At 37.0% G+C, this 21,789-nt stretch overlaps 1 protein-coding gene across 1 annotated transcript; it reads left to right on the forward strand.

Moving 5' to 3' along the window:
• The first annotated feature begins 256 nt into the window (after positions 1-256).
• Positions 257-21,252, forward strand: SLC25A40 (solute carrier family 25 member 40). Its single transcript, XM_049798924.1, has 10 exons — positions 257-404; positions 2,281-2,422; positions 3,385-3,563; positions 4,760-4,866; positions 6,883-6,950; positions 8,699-8,823; positions 10,095-10,268; positions 13,822-13,931; positions 14,253-14,334; positions 20,894-21,252. Exons 1-10 carry the CDS (start codon positions 257-259, stop codon positions 21,007-21,009), a joined length of 1,251 nt encoding a protein of 416 aa, XP_049654881.1. The 3' UTR covers positions 21,010-21,252.
• Positions 21,253-21,789: the final 537 nt, after the last annotated feature.

Below are 21,789 nucleotides of genomic sequence, written 5' to 3' on the forward strand. Positions count from 1 at the left end.
GGGACCGGGTGGGCGCCCTCCTCAGCAGAAATCCCAGGGAAGAGTCTCTTCGATGGGGCCGGAGGGGGGGACGGGGACCTGCCGAGGAGCGAGCAACCGACCACCCGTTTCAGCGACCTCCTGCCGGCGCAGGCGCGGTGCTGGCAGGCCGGGGAATTAACCGGGTTCAGCGCCTCCCGCCGCGGAGGCTGCCCCACCGCTCCCCGGGGCATGCCCTGGCCTAAGGGCAGGTCGGATCGGTGGCCCAGCTCGGGGCATGGCTTCACAGTCCGCTGGTGGGCAGTGGCAAGCGGCTGGGGGGGCCTGGCTGGGAAAGCTCCGCGTTTTTATTGCGGAGAGCTTTGCCTCCGGCGATTGCAACCCGGTCGCTGCTTATAAACGGGTCATATATGCTATTCTGGAAGGTAGTTTTGTTATAAGTTGAAAAATACATTAAAAAAGGCAATTCCCCCCCATTAGTAGTTGTTAGCATCTGAGAGGCGAATCTTGTTTTATGCAGCTTATTCTTTCTTATATATGAAACTTACTGAAAATAGCAAAACATCATGTTCCCGTAGAGCAAATAAAAAGCTTATATCAATGTAAACTAAGAAAGTTATGAATGGACTTATGCACAACGTGCACTTTGAAAGATACACCTTTATTTGGGGATTTTATGTTCTGGGATGTTTTTGGTTTTATTATTTTCTCCAGTCCTGGCTAGTTGCAGATGCTGGGAGTATATAAGCTTATTTTTACATACTGTGAGTACGTTCCTAAGGTATTGTAACCTTGCCTGTGCAGCCATACAGCAGGATTTGTTCAAGGAATTAATACTTAATGGTAGCATTAATACTAGTTAGTCACTGTTAGATGAGGAGCTTGCCAGGGTATATAGTCATCACTAGTAGGCTGAGACTGTTGGATCAACCAGGAGACCTCTCTGGATTTTCTCACCGGAGTGATGGAAGCAAGAGGAGGGCTAGATGGATTATTCTGATGTGCTACGGTTTATGGGCCACAGGCTGGGATTTTGTTTTTGTACAGATTATTTACATGCTCCTAAACCCTTTGTTGGAGCAAGAGGTAATACATAGTAAATGTTTAATGTGGTTTACAAAAAATATAAACAATGTAATTTATGTAGGAAAGATTTGGAAGATTTATTGTCATTTAGAAAACGTATTTATAAAACGTGGCGCAAATAGTCTGATTTCAAAAAATATGCTTGTATACAAGTAGAAAACTAGTATTTACATTATTGCTGCTTGTACATAATGTATTAGTGAAAAATTAAAATGTTTTTTCCTTTGATTTTTCTGCAGGTTTTGAGCATAGTCTTGCAATATGTTTTTCTGTTCCTTTATGGGTTTTTCTTCTCCAGGGATAAAGCCATGGCCAAAATGAGTGATAGCAACTTAGAAAAAACAACCATTATTCAGAAAGCAATAGCTTCTTGTTGTGGAGCTATAATTACATCATTATTTGGTAAGGCAAAATATCAAGCTTGCCACAGAGAGAATCTTTACAAAGTGATTACTCTTCAGTTTGACTCAGCATGATGTCTACATATATATGGTTTATCAGTTGCCACTAATATGTTCAACAAGGATGGTTTTGAATAGTTGTCTCATAATTTTTTGTATTTTAACGAATGTGGTTAATTGAAATCTTTCCCATCCCTGATAATCTTTAACCATTTCTGAAATATGAATAATTTTTATTGACTTCTCATTTTTTCCTCTTCGTGTAGTAGTTACTTGCTTGCTTTCTTCAAGAAACAAAATTAATAATGAAAATTAATATCCATACTTCCTCCTGCTTAAAAGTAGATTTTAAATAAAAGACTGCTTTACAGTACAAGACATAAATCCTGCAAGTGTGGCCCCTGTGAGATGTCCCCTTCATGTTACCCCTTCAGTAGTGACATTAATTTACTCTGCTGTGATGTCTTACACTGGTAAAGCCTTTTACTGGGGGAGGAGGGTTGTCCCTAAACATTGCTTTTAAGGATAGCTTTTTGTTAGGCCTTTAAACCTCTGTTTAATCTGTGGAATTCATCTGCTTCATATTCAGTTGTCTCGCTCAGGACCTCCTTCCCCACCTGTACCCAAAGAGGCATCAATTGGTTGGGTTCAGTACTTCGTATCCCGTGGAGCTCTTCAAGCTCATTAGTTTATACTTTGTATTTCAGTTACTTTTTGGCTTAAGCTAGTCTTTTGTTCTGACTTTTAACACTGGTTATGCTACAGGGAAATGTGCAATTTTCTAAGCATGATTTTTCCCCTGCAAAATTTCCAGATTTTTACAAAATAGGATCTTACCAGGACCCTGGCAAATTCATAGTCTTAGTCTGTCCTTATACCATGTGTCCTGTGATGTTAGGTAAAGTAGCAAGCAAAGCTACATCAGACCTGTGGCACTTCCAGGATGGATTCCAACTGTGTGTACATAAGATTCTAGTACAGCGTAAGGTGTTGGTGTTCGAGAGCTCAAGAGGTATAGGAGACCAGCCCCTTTCTGAAATGGCAGCTGGGGGATGAGGCAGAGTATGTGTGAGTGGCTAAAATACTACTAGATGCCAAATTTTAAGCCACTGAATTGAGCTGCAGGAGTCACATTTAGATCCCCACGTTTAGATACGGAAATGTGAGCCAAGTATTCAACCTCCCGTTAGTCAACTGAGAGGCATCAATAGAGAGCTAAGGTGCGAGTCAGTTGCCTGTGCACAGGAACGTGTTCAGTGAGACACATGCTAGAGTATTTGACTTAGCCTCTAGCTGCTGCAGTCATTTCTGTCAACTGCATAGGTATTTTGGGTACCTTAGAGACTCAGGTGGCACTAGCTGCTTTTATGTAGGCAACTGAATCAAGCCCTCAGTCAATATAATCAGTAGAGACTGGTCCGGCTGACCAGCCACTGTAGTGTTCAGCATCTCTAGGCCTGTAATAATTGTGAGGGCTGGAGCGGAAACGATGAAATGTTCACTAAACCTTCATTTAATTTTCAACAACTCTAAAGTCAACAACTACACACAGCAAAGAAGGAAAGTACGTCATGAGTTTAACATTTTTCTTTTGAACATCGCTATTATGGTCAGTTTATTGAAAAAGAATAAACACATGAAAAAATGCTGTACTATTTTACATGCTTGAGGCCAAAATCTGATTTTACATGCCCTGTGGTATGCCACTTATAAAAGGTTAGCAGCAGGGCATAATAGCACAAGTTTTAGCACTTTCAGACAAGATGACACAATGGGTTTTGGATGAGCTTTGTGTATCTCTAATATTTGTTGTCGGTGCAACTGTTAGTAAATTAGAAAAGATACATATGGTCACTTGCAAACCATACAGGATTTGTAGTTCTCCTTTTTGCCTCTGTCTGATAACATTGTAAAACAGGCCTCTTTTTTTTCCCCTCTGGAAAAAAAAAAAAGCCGTAGAAATTCATAAGGCATCTGTACACTTGTCCATTTTCAGGACATGCAGGGTGTTTCTGAATGACTTCTGTTTCATTTTAGTAACTCCTCTTGATGTTATCAAAACTCGATTGCAAGCCCAAAACAATCCATTCTCCAAAGGTAAATGTGTAGTATAATGGAGGGCACAATTCGCTTTTTGCTGTTGTATTTAGCTGATAGTAATCATAATGCTGAGCTGCAGAATGTTTTTATTTGTTTTGCAATAGTTGTGTTTGTTTCTTAAGTGTAAGGGGCGGGGGGGGGGGAGCAACACAGCAATATATACTGAAATTGCTAAAGAAATAATTTGCCAGTGAACAGACACAGTGGGAAAAAAAATCCTGTAAATACCATTTTAAACAGACTTTTTTCTGTCTGTCTTAGTATTTTCATTGTGGCAGAAGGTACAACTATTACTGAGTTGAGTTTAAAAAAAAAAAGCTCTGAATAACTAAATATTTCATCGGAGGGCTTATGGGATCAGGAATCTATATCAAAGTTCAGCTCCTCCAGAATCCAGAGACTTTTGAAAAGAGTAGTAAGTCTTACCTAAGTCACTTGCCACTAGGGTTCTAAACAGATGAAGACATTGTGCACTCAGAGATATGTCAATGATTCCTACTATTTAGTTGTAATTAATAAATGGGATTTAAAAGGAAAGGAGATGACTGGTGTTCCATGTTATGTGTGGAGATTAATATTTCCAGTCACACTTACTGTAAATCAGGAAAAATACTTGTGCCTTCTATCCTGTTTTTATTTTAGTAAATTCTAAACCCTTCAGAAATCTGAAAATGTGAAGCTTGAAAGTATGTTTTCATGATGGCAATAATATTTTATCAAACAGGTTCAAGGTATATGATGTAGAAGAAATAAAAAACAAGTAGAGAGGATGATCTAGAATAAATACAGTCTAACCTAAGATATAATGCCTCCACTTGTAATGTGGATGCTGAGGCTACTTAATAAAAAGCTACTTAATAAAATATTTAAAAATCTGAAAAATGTTCACATAGTTACATACAATATTGCTATTCAGGTCTTGTGTTGGTTTTAGTCGTCAGCAGATGGTGATATAACATAAACACATTTCCTGGAGCCTGTGAGGGCAGTTTCATTTAGTCTGGCACTCTGAGGAGTACATTTGCTCCCCCTTTCCTTTTACCTAATGTCATCATTGACTTTAGAAGATTATTTTGCCCCTCTGTGTCTAACCAGAGATAAATCTGTGTTGCCATTATATCCAATTTGAAATTGCTGCCAAGTAAGAACAATCTTACAAGCATTAACTATATTCTTGTACACCATTTTATTAGGAAAGTGTTTTGTATACTCCAATGGCCTTATGGATCATATATGTGTTTGTGAGAATGGTGACAGCAAAGCCTGGTATAAAAAAAGTGGGCATTTCAAAGGGATGTTGGTAAGAACATTTTACATTTATATAAAACTGTACATTGAAAACATTTTTAAGTAGCATGCTGTAAATGGGTTTTTTTCAAGTTCCAGTAGAATCTGTTATAATTTGAGAGGGTGTTCGTGTGGTTACACTGTGTAATTTATATAGTGATTAATGATACTTTCTACCTTCTACAAGAAAATACATATTCCTTCCTTAAGATGAACAAGGAGGCAGCTGCACAGCTCTCCTCACAGGATACCGGCTGTATGATTTTATTTCCCCCACTTGAGCTATATTATCAATAGTTGCTGATTGCAGGTACTCATTTTCTGTACCTACTTACAGCTCTTCTATCAACAGATCTTCCCAGTATGCTCCTGAGCTGAACTAACAATGCAGATAGCATTTCAAAGTTAAATTCATGTGTCAAGTTCTGGATCCATTGAAACTTGTAGGACTAGCATTTTACTCAGACACTGGAAGCAGACTTGCTGTTGGACACTGTGATGCTGCTTCATTAATCAAGATTTTGTTTGACTCTGCCATTAAATTACACATGTGATCAAGGATTTTTCAGAATTAAATTTCTGAGAAGAATGAAATGTTCATGCAAAAGGTTTCTTGAGCAGTTTTACAGTGTTATCTTTTTAAAAAATTAATAACTTCACATGTTTGAATTTTTCAATTAACTTTACCATATAATTTTTAGAACATCGCTTAGTTTTCCAACTGACATGATTTTAGGCCCATTTTTGCTATGACAAGGTGATTCATAAAGAAGAATGACTATGATATCATTGGATCTCCTTTCATTTTTTTAAAAAAACAGTGCTGGACAATTGTGCAGTGAAGAAAATTGTAGTGGACATTGTAGGTTTCCAGTGGCAGGACTGTACAGATGTTTTGCTATATTTGCCTATATAGTTAGTAAGGTATATAAATATGCTGTGCAGTCACTGGATTTAGTTATGTCCTTTCTCCAATCTTTTTTCCATACCTTCCTTTACTGTAAATTTGTTGAAGCTAGTATAAACTTACAAACTAACTAGTCCAGAATATATTTGGAGAAAATATAAAATAGTAGTATAGCATTTTCTGTCTTTTTTTCCCCCCCTCTTAAGTGTCTTTTTTGTCAAATCATCTTAGGACCTTTTAGGGCTTCTTGACTCCCTCTCATAGCTCCATTTTTTCAAGTCAGGCTTGTTTTAATAAATCATGTCTTTGTTTTCCCCATGCAACTTTTTACTTCAGTGGATCTGTCCATCAAAGCTGTCTCCTCTAAAGCTATTTGCCTTTTCTTCCTGTGAGTCCTTTTTGTGGTCTGTCAGGTTCAGTATCTTTTGAGGCCCTGTGATAATGTCTGGTCTTAAGCATATTCCAATCCATCAAATCTCAACTTCTTCCCCCAAATGTTTAAGAAAATTAGGTACCCTGATATTAGGAAGTTTGTCTTTTTGATGGTGACTTCAGTTGAATGATCTTCAAGGTTTAATGTTCCTCTGCTGTCAGTATGGGACAGCTCTGGTATTAATTGTAAGCTTCCAAGAATATAGTATAGTGTATCTACATTGCATATATGTTGTCAACTTGTTGTCAGAGAAAGCAAGTATTGAAGAATCATTGAGAGTTAATTGCTATTTCATGCCAAGAACTCCTGTTACATATTAAAAAAAGTATTTTAGTGGATTATTTTGGGGAAGTTTCCCCAAGTTGCTGCTGTGTTGTATTAGTTCTGAAAATAACTTACTCACAGGCTGTCAGTTACTGATAAAAACTTACTACTTTGGTCCTTTAAAGATGGAAGGAAATTCTTAATTTCAAACACACAAATATTTCTGTTCAGCTCAGTAGAAGTATTTGTGTGATTAAATGTGATAGCTAGTGTTAGCAACTACAAAATTGGGATCTTAGAATGATAAACCATTTTAGAAACATAGTTTTTTAATACATTAATTTTGTGTTCTGCCAGCTAAAATGTATTACTGAGTATAAAAGCTTTGTAGCTAATTATTGCTCTGTGCCTGGTTATATTTTTAGGATGCATTTGTGAAAATTGTTCAAATAGAGGGAATAAAATCACTGTGGAGTGGACTTCCCCCAACACTGTAAGCTGAACGGAGGGGTTTTTTGGTAACGTGTTATTAATTATTATTAAAAATTTAACTCCATTATTTAGACAAATGAGTATGTTTATTTGTAAGTGATTTTAAAAGTATTGGTAAATTCTGAAGTTACAGATAGTGATGTAATCAGTTGTATCGGAAACATCTAAAGACAGTATAATTTCTGCCAGATCTTGAGATTCCTCCTTGCAACTTCCTTAATATATTCTCAGTAGTTAAGCAGGAATATCAGACTTCATTCTGCCTTTTAGAGATGGTATCCTTACTGTAACCAACCCCTTGATAGTATCATTGAATCATAGGGTGAAAAGTGATCGTTAGAGAATACTATACTTTGACTGATATTTGCTATCCTAGCTTGTTACTAATGACTTGCAATAAGCAACACAGCTGTTTCCACAGACACTGTAGTGTTGCACCTCATTACCCTGACATAATTTTTATTTTTAAACATCTAACTAGAATCTTCTTCATTCCAAAGAACTTTATTGGTTTTTATCCTATACAACTTTGTAATGGAAAACAGATCATTCCTTTCCTCTCCACAAGAGCAATTTACATATTCAAACACTGTTAACAAATTCCCTCCTCGTCTTCTCTTTAAGCTTAACAGCACCAATCTGTTTTATCTTGTTATTCATACTAACCTAGTATGGATAGTAGTTAAGACCTCTATAATTATGTCCCCCTCCATAAGCAATCTGAGAAAGTGGTCAAATCCAACATGTATATTAAAGTTGTATCTTGTAAGACTGAAGGGTTGTGTTACAGTTAGTTCTCTTGTTCCAAGTCAAAGAGCCCAGTGGGAAAGCACGGGTACACTTTTGATTTGCACACAGTGTTCAGTATATAAACACAAAAAAGCAAAGCATGGTGGAGCTCAGGCCTTGTTATTTAACCTGCAGCATGTGGCAATTTCAAAATACAAACCTTTAGGATCTAACTGAACTAAGAGGTCTCTATTTCAGCCATGACAGGGTTTTTTCTTCAACATGTGTTCTGTACTCCTGCAGAGAACAACCAGCTTCTTGAATGGAGAGAGGTACACAGTATTTAAAAGAGCTAAACTATGAATTGTTGGTTTTCAAGCATGACAGTCTTCATTGTTTTTTGGTAATGGTGGTATGTGCTATATTGGCACAGTCATAACACAAAAATATAATTGCAGTTTTACAGTAAGATAGGGTGCTTTAACCCTACACTGAACGATTACAGATCTAGCTGTTTTTATTATAGTCTGTACTATGCTGGAATGGAAAAAACCTTATATTTACTCACTCCACATTGTCTTTCAAGTAATGAGAATTGTAAGTATTGATTAAGGTAGAGAAAATACTCGCCAGTTGTTAAATGAATAAAAATTTAAGGTTAGTAGCTGCTTCCATAATGTTTTGTTTGCTTGCTTCATATTCACATCTTTCAGTTCCATTCCTTTATCCAAATAGTTCTGAAGCTGATATGAAATACATTTTGACTGAGATAATCCACCATCATTTTACTTATAGTTTTTCCTCATGAAATTAAAAACTAGAAAACTGAGAAATCTGTGAATTTGAAACTCTGAACTAGAGACAGTGAATCAAAGCCATGGGATTAATGCTTTTTCTTCATAACAACACACAGCTGGAGATCTAATTTTTCCTTATTTAAGCAAAATATCCATACAAGTTCGTTGACTTTATGTTTCTGCTTTCCTTGTATTAATTTAGATTCCATCTCTTATATTTTAGAATAATGGCACTTCCTACCACAGTAATCTATTTTACCTGCTATGACCAATTGAGTGAAGCTCTGAAATCTAGACTAGGAAAGGATGATGAACACATTCCAGTTCTTGCAGGTGCCTTAAGCAGATGTAAGTTGTTATCTGTTTAAAGAGAAAAGTGAAATAAAATACGTGTATGCTGTTTTCTTGGCTTTGTTTTGTTGTTCTGTTTTGGTTTTAAAGTAAATTTGCTGTGGCTTTAAATGAGGGATAATATTACGTGGAGCTGGGCATAGGAAGGAATACTGTAATTACGCAGTATTTCTTGGGCAACTTAACCCTCTAACCTGGAATAATGTGAATTATTTTTGGTGTTACACTTTTACTACATGTGTAATTTATTCACAATTTGATAGTCCTAGACTTCTACCAAGGACAGTTTAATTTAAGTCTGTTCTGTGGTGAATCTAATAATAAACATCATTATTTTCTATAATGGAAGCTACACAGGTAATTACAAGGAAAATTGAAATTGGACTTGTACTTGGTTTACTGCTCCATGATAGAAAGGGACTGAATTTCTTTTTATATTTTCTTACTTTTGTTTATTCTTTTCCTTATATATTTTTGTAGAAGTAGCTCAGGTCATATATTTTTGGGCTTTCTTAGAAGACTCTGAGAATGTAGTCCCATATTCTACTTGTGACGTCTATGAGGGGGACTGGAGGACTAGTAGAAAAATAATTGTTCTGTGGTGATGTGGCAAATTGTTCTTATTAGGCTGCTCCATGTTTTAAATTCACATGTCAAAGAAACCTTATCCCAGCAGCAGGAGAAAAGTAAAATTGTCTATTACATGTGTGATGGGAGCTTGCTAGTGAGTGGTGACTCACTGATCTTTCCAAGAGGTGCAAGAGAGTGACTTTATCAGAAACAGATTGCCTGCTAAATAATCTTGGTAGTTTAAAATAAGAATGGCAAAGATGCTTAGAAATCAATAAAAACTTAATCTCTAACCATCATTTTTGTCTTTAACAAGAAAAAACCCCAAACCCCAAGTGCACTTTCTTCAAGTTACACTTAAAAATGGTAATTATTGAAAAGTAATCTTTACAAGTACTTGAAATTTTCAGCCTATTTAAGTAATAAATCTGAAAATGAGGATTCTTAACATGTTACATGGATTACAACGTGTCAGTATTGAAAAAAGGTAGTTAGCGCGTGTGCCCAAATGTTTAAGTACTGTGAATAGATACGGTATTGTCTGGAAAGGAAAGTTATTTTGGGAATTATTTCAAGGAAAATGGGAGAGCTGAAAGGAATCAAATATATGAAGCAAGGTGAGACCTGACTTTAATGTTCAGGAAATACTGCTAGTAAATGTTGATTTTAAAAAAAGCCCACATTTTTCGCATTTGCAGTTGGTTCAGTTACTGTAGTGAGCCCCCTGGAGCTGATCAGAACTAGAATGCAGTATTGCAAGTTGTCCTACAAGCAACTGTACACATGCGTCAGCGGTAAAGTGGCTACAGACGGATGGTTTTCCCTGTGGAGGGGCTGGAGTTCTACTGTTCTGAGAGATGTACCTTTCTCAGGTGGGGTTTATTTTCCATGCAAGTTTGTGTTATGTCAGAAGATCTGTTTATGCATAACTATTAGACTTTTTCTGTGTTTTTTAGGTAATTTTAATGGTTAGCTTTCAGAATGACTGAGATTTGCTCTCTTTTGGGTGTTTTTATTTATAAATTCTTTGAGGACCTGATTTTTATTTCCCCCATTTTGTTCGTGAATACCAGTTAGGGTTCATTGTTACGTTCCCTTTCTCTATACTTAGACTGTTTCTTCTCACCTGTAGAATCATAAAATCATAGAATACTAGGTTGGAAGGGACCTCAAGGATCATCTGGTCCAACCTTTCTTGGCAAAAAATTAGCTTATGCTTGGCAAAAATTTAGCTTATGCAATGACTGTTTTTGAAGACTTTCAGTAGGAAATCTTCTCTGTAATAGGTAGAGTGGCTATTTCCTCATAGAGAAACTTGCTGTATCTAAGTGTTCTGATGCTTAATTTTGAAAACATATACAAACAGAGGGTGACACAGTAGCGTCTTCAGGAATTTTTGTTAGCAAGGTGAATGAGTTTGTGTAACTGCTCCAAAAACCATGAAACTAGAGCATCACTTGTTAGCAGAGCTCCCAAGCTGAAAATCTAGAAAAGTCTGATACAGAGCATAGCTAGGCCTAGGACTATTCTTTAAGATAACACGGACAGAAGAGATCATGCTTTCTTCCTTTTTGTCACATGTCTGCTACATTGTGAGCTCCAGAGGTAATTGGATGACTCTGCTAAAGGACAGTTTTCCCACTTGTTAATGCCACTGGTGAGAGCCCCTGTCTTCTTGAGGCCTGTTGTTTTCAGATCAACTGGGGATCATTAGGCATCAATTGTCCTTGAAGCAGTTTCTGTCCTTTGGTTAGTACCAGGAATAACACCTTTGAACACCTTGTGTTGGCCCAGAAAAAATGCTTCAAACCTATTTTTGGAGGCAGATAACCCTTGAAGTATTTGACCTGCTATCTTTGTTCTCCCACTTCATTCTTAAAATAATCTGACATGTAATTTAATTTGTGGTTCCAGACAGTCTAGTGAACTGATAATTGGTTTGGACTCATGGAATTTGAGCACATTTAGATGTGCACCTGGAATAAATTTCAAATTGGCTGTGAACCAAACCAATGCATGGTAAATGGGGGTGATTAGGATATTTAGTTAAAAATTGCACTTAGCAGTTAAGTGAGTTAACAGAACTAAGTTATTTCAGCCATTTTCTTTTCAGAATGAATAATACTCTGTTTTCTTTCACTTTGCTACTGGTAGGTGTTTGAAGATTGTGGTTGGACTGTATTTCCTGCTTAAGGATCCTGTTACTTGATGGGACTTAATTTAGCCTTCTGTGATAGGGAAGGCTTCTGAACCTATGGAAACGTGTCTTCTCTAAGGCTAAAGTTAACTGTCAGAATTCATCTCAACCATTTGCCAAAGTACTTCCTGTTCAGTATTTATTTTTTAATTTACTTACTTTTCTTCTCTGCCAAATGCCTCTTTCTCTTAGGCTGTTCTGCTAAGTTTTGTAAGGTAACTCTAAAATTCTTCATCTAATTCCTGTTGCCCGACTTCAGGTAGAAACTCTTGTTCTCTTACTGATTTTTGTCTGTAGCAATGTGGCAGGAGCTAGTGATCTTCCTTCCCTCTGCTGCTTTTAACAGAGTGGGAAGATCAGAGGACTGTGAGGGATTGCACAAGGAAGAGGGCACTAGGGTGATGTCTGTGTGTTCTTCTCAGCCCTTTTCAGATCCTTGTGTCCATGCCTGCTGTTCCTCCACTGATCCAAAACATCCTCATTGATTTTAAGTCAGTCTCCACACTGCTCTGGCATTCACTTCACAGCTATCGGGGCACTTGTCTGTGCCCAGTACTTTGTAGGCATCATGGGGTGCTGGAAGGGGAGAGGCACAGTTTAACATGCAGCTCCTGCCTTATGGGTTAAGGACTATTGTTAAAGAGCCAGAATTGAGCAGGCAATTAGGTGCATGAGTAAAGGAAAATGTATTTTAAAAAAACAAAAAACCAAACCAAAATTAAATGCCACAAAACTCTGATGATATAAAGCTAAGAGTGTTTAATGCTGCTTAATGCCTTTTCCAAATGTGTTTTCTGATTATTTTTCCTTATAAATACTCTATGCAATTAAGATGTTCTCCCTTAATACCTTCAGTCTTGGCTCTTCTGTTTGAATGATGCCCCAACAGCATCGTGGTTTCTGGTATTCTGACAGCACAGTCTGCACTTTTGCTGCAGTTAGCTCAACTTAGCTCTTTCAAGAGGAATTAAAGTCAGTGTAACAATTTGTACTGAGAAAGCAGCTCCTCTGTGAAAACAGTCAAGCAGCACAGCATGACTCAAGCAGCACAGGGTGATTAGAATCCCACTGTGTTACTAGACCAACTGTGAACGATGTGCTTCAGACATGTTCCCTTGGGAGGCTAGCTAGATAGACTGAATAAAACTTGAGCTGTGAATGTTTATAAGCACAAGAATTGGGTTAACAATAACACTTGAGTCATTATTTAAGCAGTGTTGCAGAGAATATAAATGTAAAAGGTATACAGGGAAGGGAGTCCCGCAGGTGCTTAAGCGAAGTTTTGGATTTAGATAATTTATATTAAACTAGAATTTGATATATTTCAATAGTAGGTTTTCCTCAAACCCTGAGAATGCCTTCTGAGATACTGCCTACATTTACTTTTGCAAAATGTTGGAGGCCAGGCATGTGTGCTGGCAGTGTTCATAGCAAGAAAATACTTTGATAATTCTCTGCTGGCACAACCTCCAGAACTCAGTGCTGAATGAGGCACAGTTATCTTTCAGGATACACAGCTGTCATTTGCAGAATTTATTTGACCAACTGCCACAAGGAACCGCTCTATAATTCAGCCCAGTAGCATACAGTTTAAAGAGTTTTAGTTAGAATGCAGAAAGAGTGCAGTTTAGTTCAGCAGATAAAACCAGAAACAGATGTTATTCCTATTAGTCAGACTTGCCTGTGACAGTCCTAATGGAGGCATTCCCCCTCTGAGTAATTCCAGAGAGCAAAATTGTATTTCTTGGTTCTCTCAGGATTAAATTTTACACTTTGTCCCCCAGAAGAGTATGAGGCAGTCCTGAGCAACCTTTCATTTTGTATGAAACTTGTTTTTGTAGAATTAGTGAGCTCATGCCTGAAAACATAGCAAATAATTAAAAGCCTACATTCTGATTTATGTTAAATTGAATTTTTAAAAAATCAGTTATGTGAGTTTTGTAGTGCTTGGGTTAGATTGTATTAAGGTAGGGGTTACTTTATGGGAATGACAAAATGATTAGGCTAATTTATATCATATGAAGAAATTTGGAATATGGAGATATAAAGGGAACAAGGCAGTCTGTCCATGGATCATCACAGAGAACACTTTTATTTTGCTTTCAGCTCTTGTTTCTTTTTGCTGCTGTTGCCACAGTAGAATTCTTACATCTGTACTTGATAAAAGAATTTCTGTATTTGATGTACAAATGTGTTGTAATGCGAGTTTATTTTTTTTATAACCATAGCAATGTACTGGCATAATTATGAACGTTTCAAGAAGATGATGTGCAAGGAAGTTGGTGCACATGAACCAACATTTTTTATTTCTTTTACTTCAGGAGCAGCATCTGGCTCTGTAAGTATGTATTTTCGTTTCCAGTACTACTCTTTATTATTATCACTAATAAAATATTTTAAAGAGGTATGATTTTATATGATTCTCTCAGAAATGGTGTATGTTTTGGGATGCATCTCCTTTAAAACACGTGGCCTGGCATTCAAGCTGATTGGGTGTATCTGAATAAATTACAGTGTTCTGAAATACAAGACTTCAAATAATATCAGGTGCTTGGAATATCAAATCTAGTTTTAAATTGAGTGCACTTTAATTTAAAATTTTTAATTACATTGTAATTGTTTGTACTCTCACATTAAAATGGATTTATTTTCCTAATAGATTGCAGCTGTCATAACTCTGCCATTTGATGTAGTGAAAACACATAGGCAGACTGAACTTTGGGAGAGTGAGACTTTAAAAAGTAAGTTGCTGGTAAGGAGAAAAAGAACCCATAATGTTTCGAAAAATAAAACTTAGTGTTTGAGTATATAAACTTTCGGGAGGAATTTTAAATATTTGTCCTTTCTTCTGAAGTTTTATCTAAAAATTCTATCACCAAGGCCTTTTTTCTTCTGCAAATTGTAACATCTTATAGGATATTTTGTATCTCCTAGGATAAATACAATATTTCATTAATAGCATGGAGGAGGGAAGAGGTGTGATTTCAGTACCGTTTAGGTTAATAAGATGGTATAAAATAGAAACAAAAATATCCAGAGCTACATTTAGGTAGACCATTACAAATCTGTATACATTTAAGTAAGTTATATTTAAATAGGCAAAAATTTAATTTCTTATAAAACATTCAGGTGAACAGTGATCTATTGAAATAGACTTTTGAGCTGATAAAAATAACATGATAAAATGTTTGCACATTCACTACCACTTGCTGCTCCTTCACAATGATACTCTTCTTTTGTTAAATATTAGTCTAGAGAGAGAAAGCAGTGTGCTCAGGTTATATATTTTTTACCTTATTTTTGTGTGATTTCAAAGAAACTATTCTTGCCGGCATGTTAGTGAATATCTTAACAGCTTTAAAGGATGAAAGAGGAAGGAAGTTTCTTTTCTGTTCTGCGTTCAGTAGAGCACCACTGCATTTTATACAAATTCAAGTTGTATCTAAAAACTTTTTTTTCCCATTACTTGGGAGCTGGACCAGTGGGGGACTTTCATTAACTTAAATAAATGTTAATCATGGCTTTAAGATTACAGACCAGTAAAAAGGCTGAGTGCCCAAATAGTTTCTGCTTAGAAATGAAGGCCCTAGTTTAGAACGATGTTATGAAAACTTAGTGCTCACTTTTTGGCATGAGGTTTTGTTCTCTCAGGCAAATTATTTTTAGCTGGTATAATTCTCAGAAAACCATATTTGTGTTTCATGGCAGAACAGATGAAGATCAAAAAAGCTTTAAATATAAATAGTTTCTGTGTTTCAATTCTTCCCTTGTGCTGATGAATGTAGAAATTCATTGCTAACACCACTTTGAATCACAGGTAGCTGCCATATATTTATTAGGTTGATATTAACTAGATTAATATATATCTAAAATTTCATTATGGGTATCTATAATTTGTACTAGTTTAATTCTTAACAAATCCTGTTGCTGTTAGAGTTGGACACTGACTATATATCTATATATTGTCTCTCTGTGGCCGCAAAAATATTTTGCGGCTTCCAGATGCTGTAGGATGTTCCTGCTGCATGTATTCTATGAAACTGTTTTAACTTTACTCTAGAAAAAACCACCACTTTCATATTACAGATCAATGAAAACAGCACGTGCAGAGTGAAATAGCACAAAAAAAATTCCTCTGTTTAAAACAGTTGCATATGTCTGCAATGCAGATTCCTTCTTGATGCTGCTGTAGTTAGGTTGTTTATGGTATCTGATTTAGCTCTACAAGGGACTGCGATCCATATCTCATAGACCTATACTTTCTTAAACTAACTTATACATGTTGGGGGATTTGATTTTTGTAAACTTAGATGTACGTTGTAGTGTCCTAGCTCAATTATTATATACATTCTTCTGATACCAATTCTCAAAACTTACCTTTATATTCAATTCACCATAAAGAAAAGTTCTGGTTTAAAAATCTGAATTGTGATGATCTTTTAGCTGCATGTATAAAGTGACATGGAAAGGGACTGGCTCGTTTGAAAGCTAGTTGACTTTTTTCAACTCTCATCAGTTATTCTAGTAAGGAATATTGTCTCTGTTCATGTATCTTACTTCAGACATTACTACACATTTTTCCATGTCATGCTATTTTATCCTGAGTATTGTATGAACTTGCATACTGTATGAATTTAACATCCTGTATAAACACTATGGATAAAATTAACATAAAATTAATTAAACCTAATAATTACATTTGAAGTGACTGTCTTTGATTTCTAAAAATATTTTTCTGTGGTATTGTGTATATTGCTTAATTTACTGTTCTCTTGTGCTATATTGAGTTCCACAGAGGGACTATACATCAACCTGGGCAGTTATGAGGAAAATTGTGGCTAAAAATGGGATTACTGGATTATTTGCTGGTAAATGTTTTGATATCTTTCTAAAAAACCTCAGACTAGAGGGAAAGTTTTTTAACCAGTACCAAGTGATTATAGATATTAATGTGCATGAATTATGTAATATTTACATCTATGTGAACACTCTCAGTTATGGACAGCTGTCCAAGATGGACATGATTTATTTAGAAAATAGAGGGATTGGGATTGACAGATATGGCTGTATTGGCAATGAAAAATGGTGGGAAAACATTCAGTTCATGAAATAGTTTCTTTCAAATTTAAATAATTTGTTGATTTCTTAAACTGTAATGGTTGGGTTTTTCAGAAAGAATTGGTACAAAGGAAATTTAATGGCTTGTGAGTTTGGAAGCTACAGTATGGAGATGTTTCTAAACTGAGAAAGTTTCTTAGATGCAGTTTTTAGTCCAGTGCTAAAAATTTCAAAACAGTCAGTACTGTTGCAGCACGTATATTTACGAATAGCCACCCTAACTTTTGTTCTTCATCTCATACTAGTTTCTATACTCAATTTTTTTGGTTCTTTCTGTCTTGGAAACAGAGCTTAAGCTTCAGTGGTATTTTTCTGTTTCCTTCTTAGTCTTTGAAGAAGATGCATTATTGAGAACCCAAGAAGTCTGAGTATGGAATAGATATTTTGAAATAGAATTCACATAATAAAATACTGTTACTGGCCTGTGGAATACTAGGCCCAGGATAGATCCCATCTATCCTATGGTGCAGTCCTTTTAAGTTGGACTTTGGTGCAGTTTTTTGCAGAGGACTGGAAGATGTGGCAGTTATATCAGTGTTTGTTTGCTAGATGTGAGTAATTATGAATACTGTATAATATTTGAGACATTCAAGGTCATGCAACTATTCCCCAATAATTTTTTCCTTAAAATTTTCTATCCAACTAGAAACATTATTTAAAATATTTGTTAAATTTTTATGTTTAAACAGATGGAGAAACACAATCTTGACAATTCAGTGAGTTTAGATTGAGACAAAGTTTTTAAATTTTACTTGTATATACACAAATGCAATAATGTACAAGTATACATGTCTTACAGACTTTCTTACCCTCAATGAACCTATCAGGGGACCATTGCTGCCCAGCTGTGTCCAGTGTTCAGCACATCAGTACATGATTTAGTATGTAGCTGGTGGTGTTTCAGTTTGTCTGAGCCATTCAGTAAGACAGAATATCACTGTTACAACGCCGTTTAGCTGTGTAATTCCTTGATGTATTTTATTTTGCTTCTTGCATGGGCTGTCTTAAAGACTCTCTTTTAGTCTTTTTGATAGCTTTGGCAAAGATCACTTTTTGGCCCCGAACTATGTGCAGTAGTTATTTCTACTGCTGGCCAGCACAGATGTATCCCTGACCATCATAAGATATCTTGGCCATTTAAACCCTGCATATTTATAGAACAGAAAAGAAGCCCCCAGGAATACCTTCTGATGTCTTTTTCAAATCCTGGCAATTCTCTGAAACCAGTGAGGCCTACCTAATCATATGACCTAATTCTTGGTACTAACTCAAAACCTCCAGCAACAAAGCTGGCCTTTTTCCTGAGAGGTCCAGCAGGAGGTACCTTTCCTCCTTATTTTAATCATTGTGACTAATTGTAAGAGGACTTTCTGGCATCAAGGAGTAATCATAGAGCCTCCTGAGACCTCATGAGACTTAGAAGTGTCTTTTCCACTGTGTAACCATACTGCCCTGGCTAGAACAGGGACTTTGTGAGCTGGCAAGTGTGACATGAGACAAGAAAAATTACATTCCATTCCCTCACTGTTACCTCATCCTGAAACTAAGGATTTCTTTTAATTCTTAAAATCTTTCAGGGAATGTTCCACTTCTGTAGTTACCAAAAAGGATTGACTCCCTTCTGAGATAATCACCAGTCTACTCAGTAATTCATGGCGAATTTAGCCAGATCCCAGAATATTCTTGTGGAGAACAACATGGAAATTTGTTCACAGATTTGTAGATATTTGGCAGCAGCTATCATGGATCCTGCTATATTTCTGTCAGCTTCTGTCAGAGTTTTCTACTTGGCATGCTCTGTCAAGCAAAGCAGGAAGAAAATATTTGTTTTCCCAGAAACTGGAGTTCTTGCATTCTCATATAACCTATAACTACCTATAACTAAACATTCCTCCACCATTCAAAGAAATGCATTTCATGGTGAACGCTTGTAAGTTTTGCTTCATGCTGCTCAGTCCACGATTCATATCCAAGTAAATATGAATATGGAGGTTACTGTGTTACGTTTTGGGATAGCACACGTATGCTGTGCTGTGATTATCAGTTAATTGAGTTCTTTGCGACTTGCCATCCATCCACAGGTGTGCTCACTACCTTCTCTCCCTTTCCTGTATTGTGGCTGAGTGGGAATTAAGAGGAAACTCAGGTAGTGCTAGACATTTCCCACTCTGTGTACCTGAGTATCGACAAAGGCAGTCTGGGATTGCCGCCACATGTGATAGGAACTGAGAGAATAAGAGTTTCCAGCCTCACGTGACAGCGCAAATAGATATTCACAGTGTGAACGTTCAAGCTGATTACACATCCTCAAGAGTTCTAATTGCTGGTTCATATCTTTTTGTGAAGAACTTCTATCATTCATTAAACAAAAGCAAATCTTTACCTGGGGGTGAAACTTTGCTTTTGTTGAATATGTACATTCCGGTAGTTCTATCAATAATTTACTAGCCCAAGTATCACCAGACTAAAACAGTATCGCTTCTTAACTAAACTGTTCTTGAAGTGTTTTGCTTTTGAATAGCTTCCTTTCTACGTATGGCAACTGGAGATTGAAAATTCAACCCTGAATGTATATAAAATGCTCATAGTCACAAAGTGCTCTTGCCTTCCTGTGTGTCCACCTCAGGATGCTCATCTCCCTAAGCTTTCTTACTTCCTTGGTACTTGTCATTCAGCTCCCCCCATGCCTTTCTCCCAGGCTGTAGGGGAAAAGATTCCCATGTCTTTCTGTCTTCAGCAAGTCTACCTGATGGGTGAGGCTGCTGTTGTCCTGTTCTTTTGGATGGCTGGGGCAATACTCTGTTGTTGCCATGCACAGAAGTCCTTTGTAATGCACATGTGTTGTCATGTATGACTCTAGCAGCCTAAGGAGGAAATGACAAGATTCTGAGATTAAAATGATATTGAGATAAAAGCCTACCATAGTTCATACTTAAATGAACAACTGTGGGAGACATTCCAAACCCAGGATACTTACAAGTCTTGACAGCACTGCATTGGTTCATTGGGGTTCTTTGTTTGAATGGCTACACAGTTGGTTGAAGACTTGCAAGACTTGTTTGTGTTCACTGAAAGAGAATAAATTGCTTTACTTGCTGTACAGTGATGGGTAACATAGCTAGGTAACAGGATTTGCATATTTCAGAGCACTGATGCCAGCAGAATGCAAGACACCACAAAGCATTGATATTATTAGGCACTTTGGGTGGAATTTAGTTCACAGATTAGGATACCTACATTTAGGTCTTGACACATGAGTAATGGGAGTGTAGAGAGGTTCACTTGATCAGCCACTACCTCAGTTCAGTCACCCACATGTAGGTGAGATGACTGGGGGTATTCTGCCTGGCTTCTTGCTACTGTTCCAAAGAGACACAAGTTTTCCACAGGTCATGCATTATCTGTGCTAGCTCCATGCAGATAGATGTCTTTGCATTTCGAGTGGAAGTAGATGGCCATGTGTAGACATGTGGATTCAGCCTTATTCTTCTACCTCTAGGTAAACTGAATCACTTTCTAAACTCCACTGACAAGATGACAGTTGATTTTAACAGGAGACATTTAACACCCAAATTCTGTCGTTTATACATGTGACCAGGATCCTTCCATTTTAGTAAAGGTGCTATAGGTCTTCAGAGACAGTGGCAGGAGAATCACGCTTTTTACTTAACAGTTGGCTTGAAGGGCTGAGGCACATACCTACAGCAGAGGGTACAGCCCAGCATGGTACTTGAGCCCTTTCCTCTCTGACTTTTTCCATTTCAGGATTCAGGGCTTCCTGAACCTCTTGCTGTCCCACCCGAGAGTTCAAAAGCCTCTGCTTGTCCCACACGAGCAGCAAGTTTGCAGTGACACTTAGGGGAGGGTGCACAGTCTGTCCCCTCAGGGCCACCTCTTCTGTGCTGGAGCAAAGTAGCCCTGCAGGTCAAGGTGTTCCACCTCCACGGAGAGACAGAAGGGGCAGAGACACAATGGACGTGAGGCAGGCAGGCCACACAGCATGTCATAGGATTATTACAGTGGTAATACCTACAGCCAGTAACTTTAGTATTTCGGACAGGTAGAATCCCAGTTCTACGCTGATATACTATGGCATCAATATACTATGACCACTAAATGGTACTACAGCATTTCAGTCTGAAAACAAATTATAGTGAATACTTTCCTTTCTCTTCTGGACAGGTATTATTCCACGGCTGTTTAAAGTTGCTCCTGCTTGTGCCATAATGATCAGCACATATGAATATGGAAAGTCTTTCTTTTCTCATTTAAATGAAAAAATGAACCAATGCCCTTGATTCTCCTTCTTCCGATTGTATGAAGTCAAAATATATGGTGAAGGTTGTGCCAAATTTGAATCTGTCAAAGCATTTTCTAGAGTTCCCAGTGAATTTCTGCAATTACATTTGGTAACCAAATACAACTTCACAAAAACAACTGTTTCACGCAGGATAAGTTCACTTTTTTCTTAAGACTATGAAAATACACATGACCCTTAAGCTATCATTGAAGATTTTGTGACTTGTCTTGTAGCTAGAGAGAAAAAAGAAAGAAAAAAAGGAGAAGGGCGGGGTGGGGGTGAGGAAATGTGCTCTGACTGTTCTTCAGTGATGATTAAAAGGGGAAAAAAATAGAGGCCAGACAGAGCAATGAAGAATAACCACTGTCACTGTGTTAATTTTCAGTCTGGCTAATCATTTTTGTTGGGTATTTAAAATGGTGTTTAGAAAATGTTTTGGGCTTCCAATTGTACAATACAATTCTTCCTCCATAAGGAGGTTGATACAGAACGAATTCAATAAATGCTTATTTATTATTGCTTAATACATGTTTAATTCTGTGCACGTTTTTTATTTGCAGCTCTATATTTTGTGTAAATGCATATTATAAAATAGTCTTCGGCTTCTTCTCAGGTTTATTTAAAATGAAAAATACTTTAGGTCAAACTGGAAAAAGTACATCATGCTCATTAGAAACCCAGAGAGCATGGTGAATACATTAAGAGGTGCTGCAGAGGCTTTTTAGTTTAAGGTAATACTCTAAAGCACACCCAGGCACTGAAGACAACTGCCTGTACA

This window comes from Accipiter gentilis, chromosome 4 (assembly GCF_929443795.1).
Source record: "Accipiter gentilis chromosome 4, bAccGen1.1, whole genome shotgun sequence".
NCBI classification, from domain to species: domain Eukaryota; kingdom Metazoa; phylum Chordata; class Aves; order Accipitriformes; family Accipitridae; genus Astur; species Astur gentilis.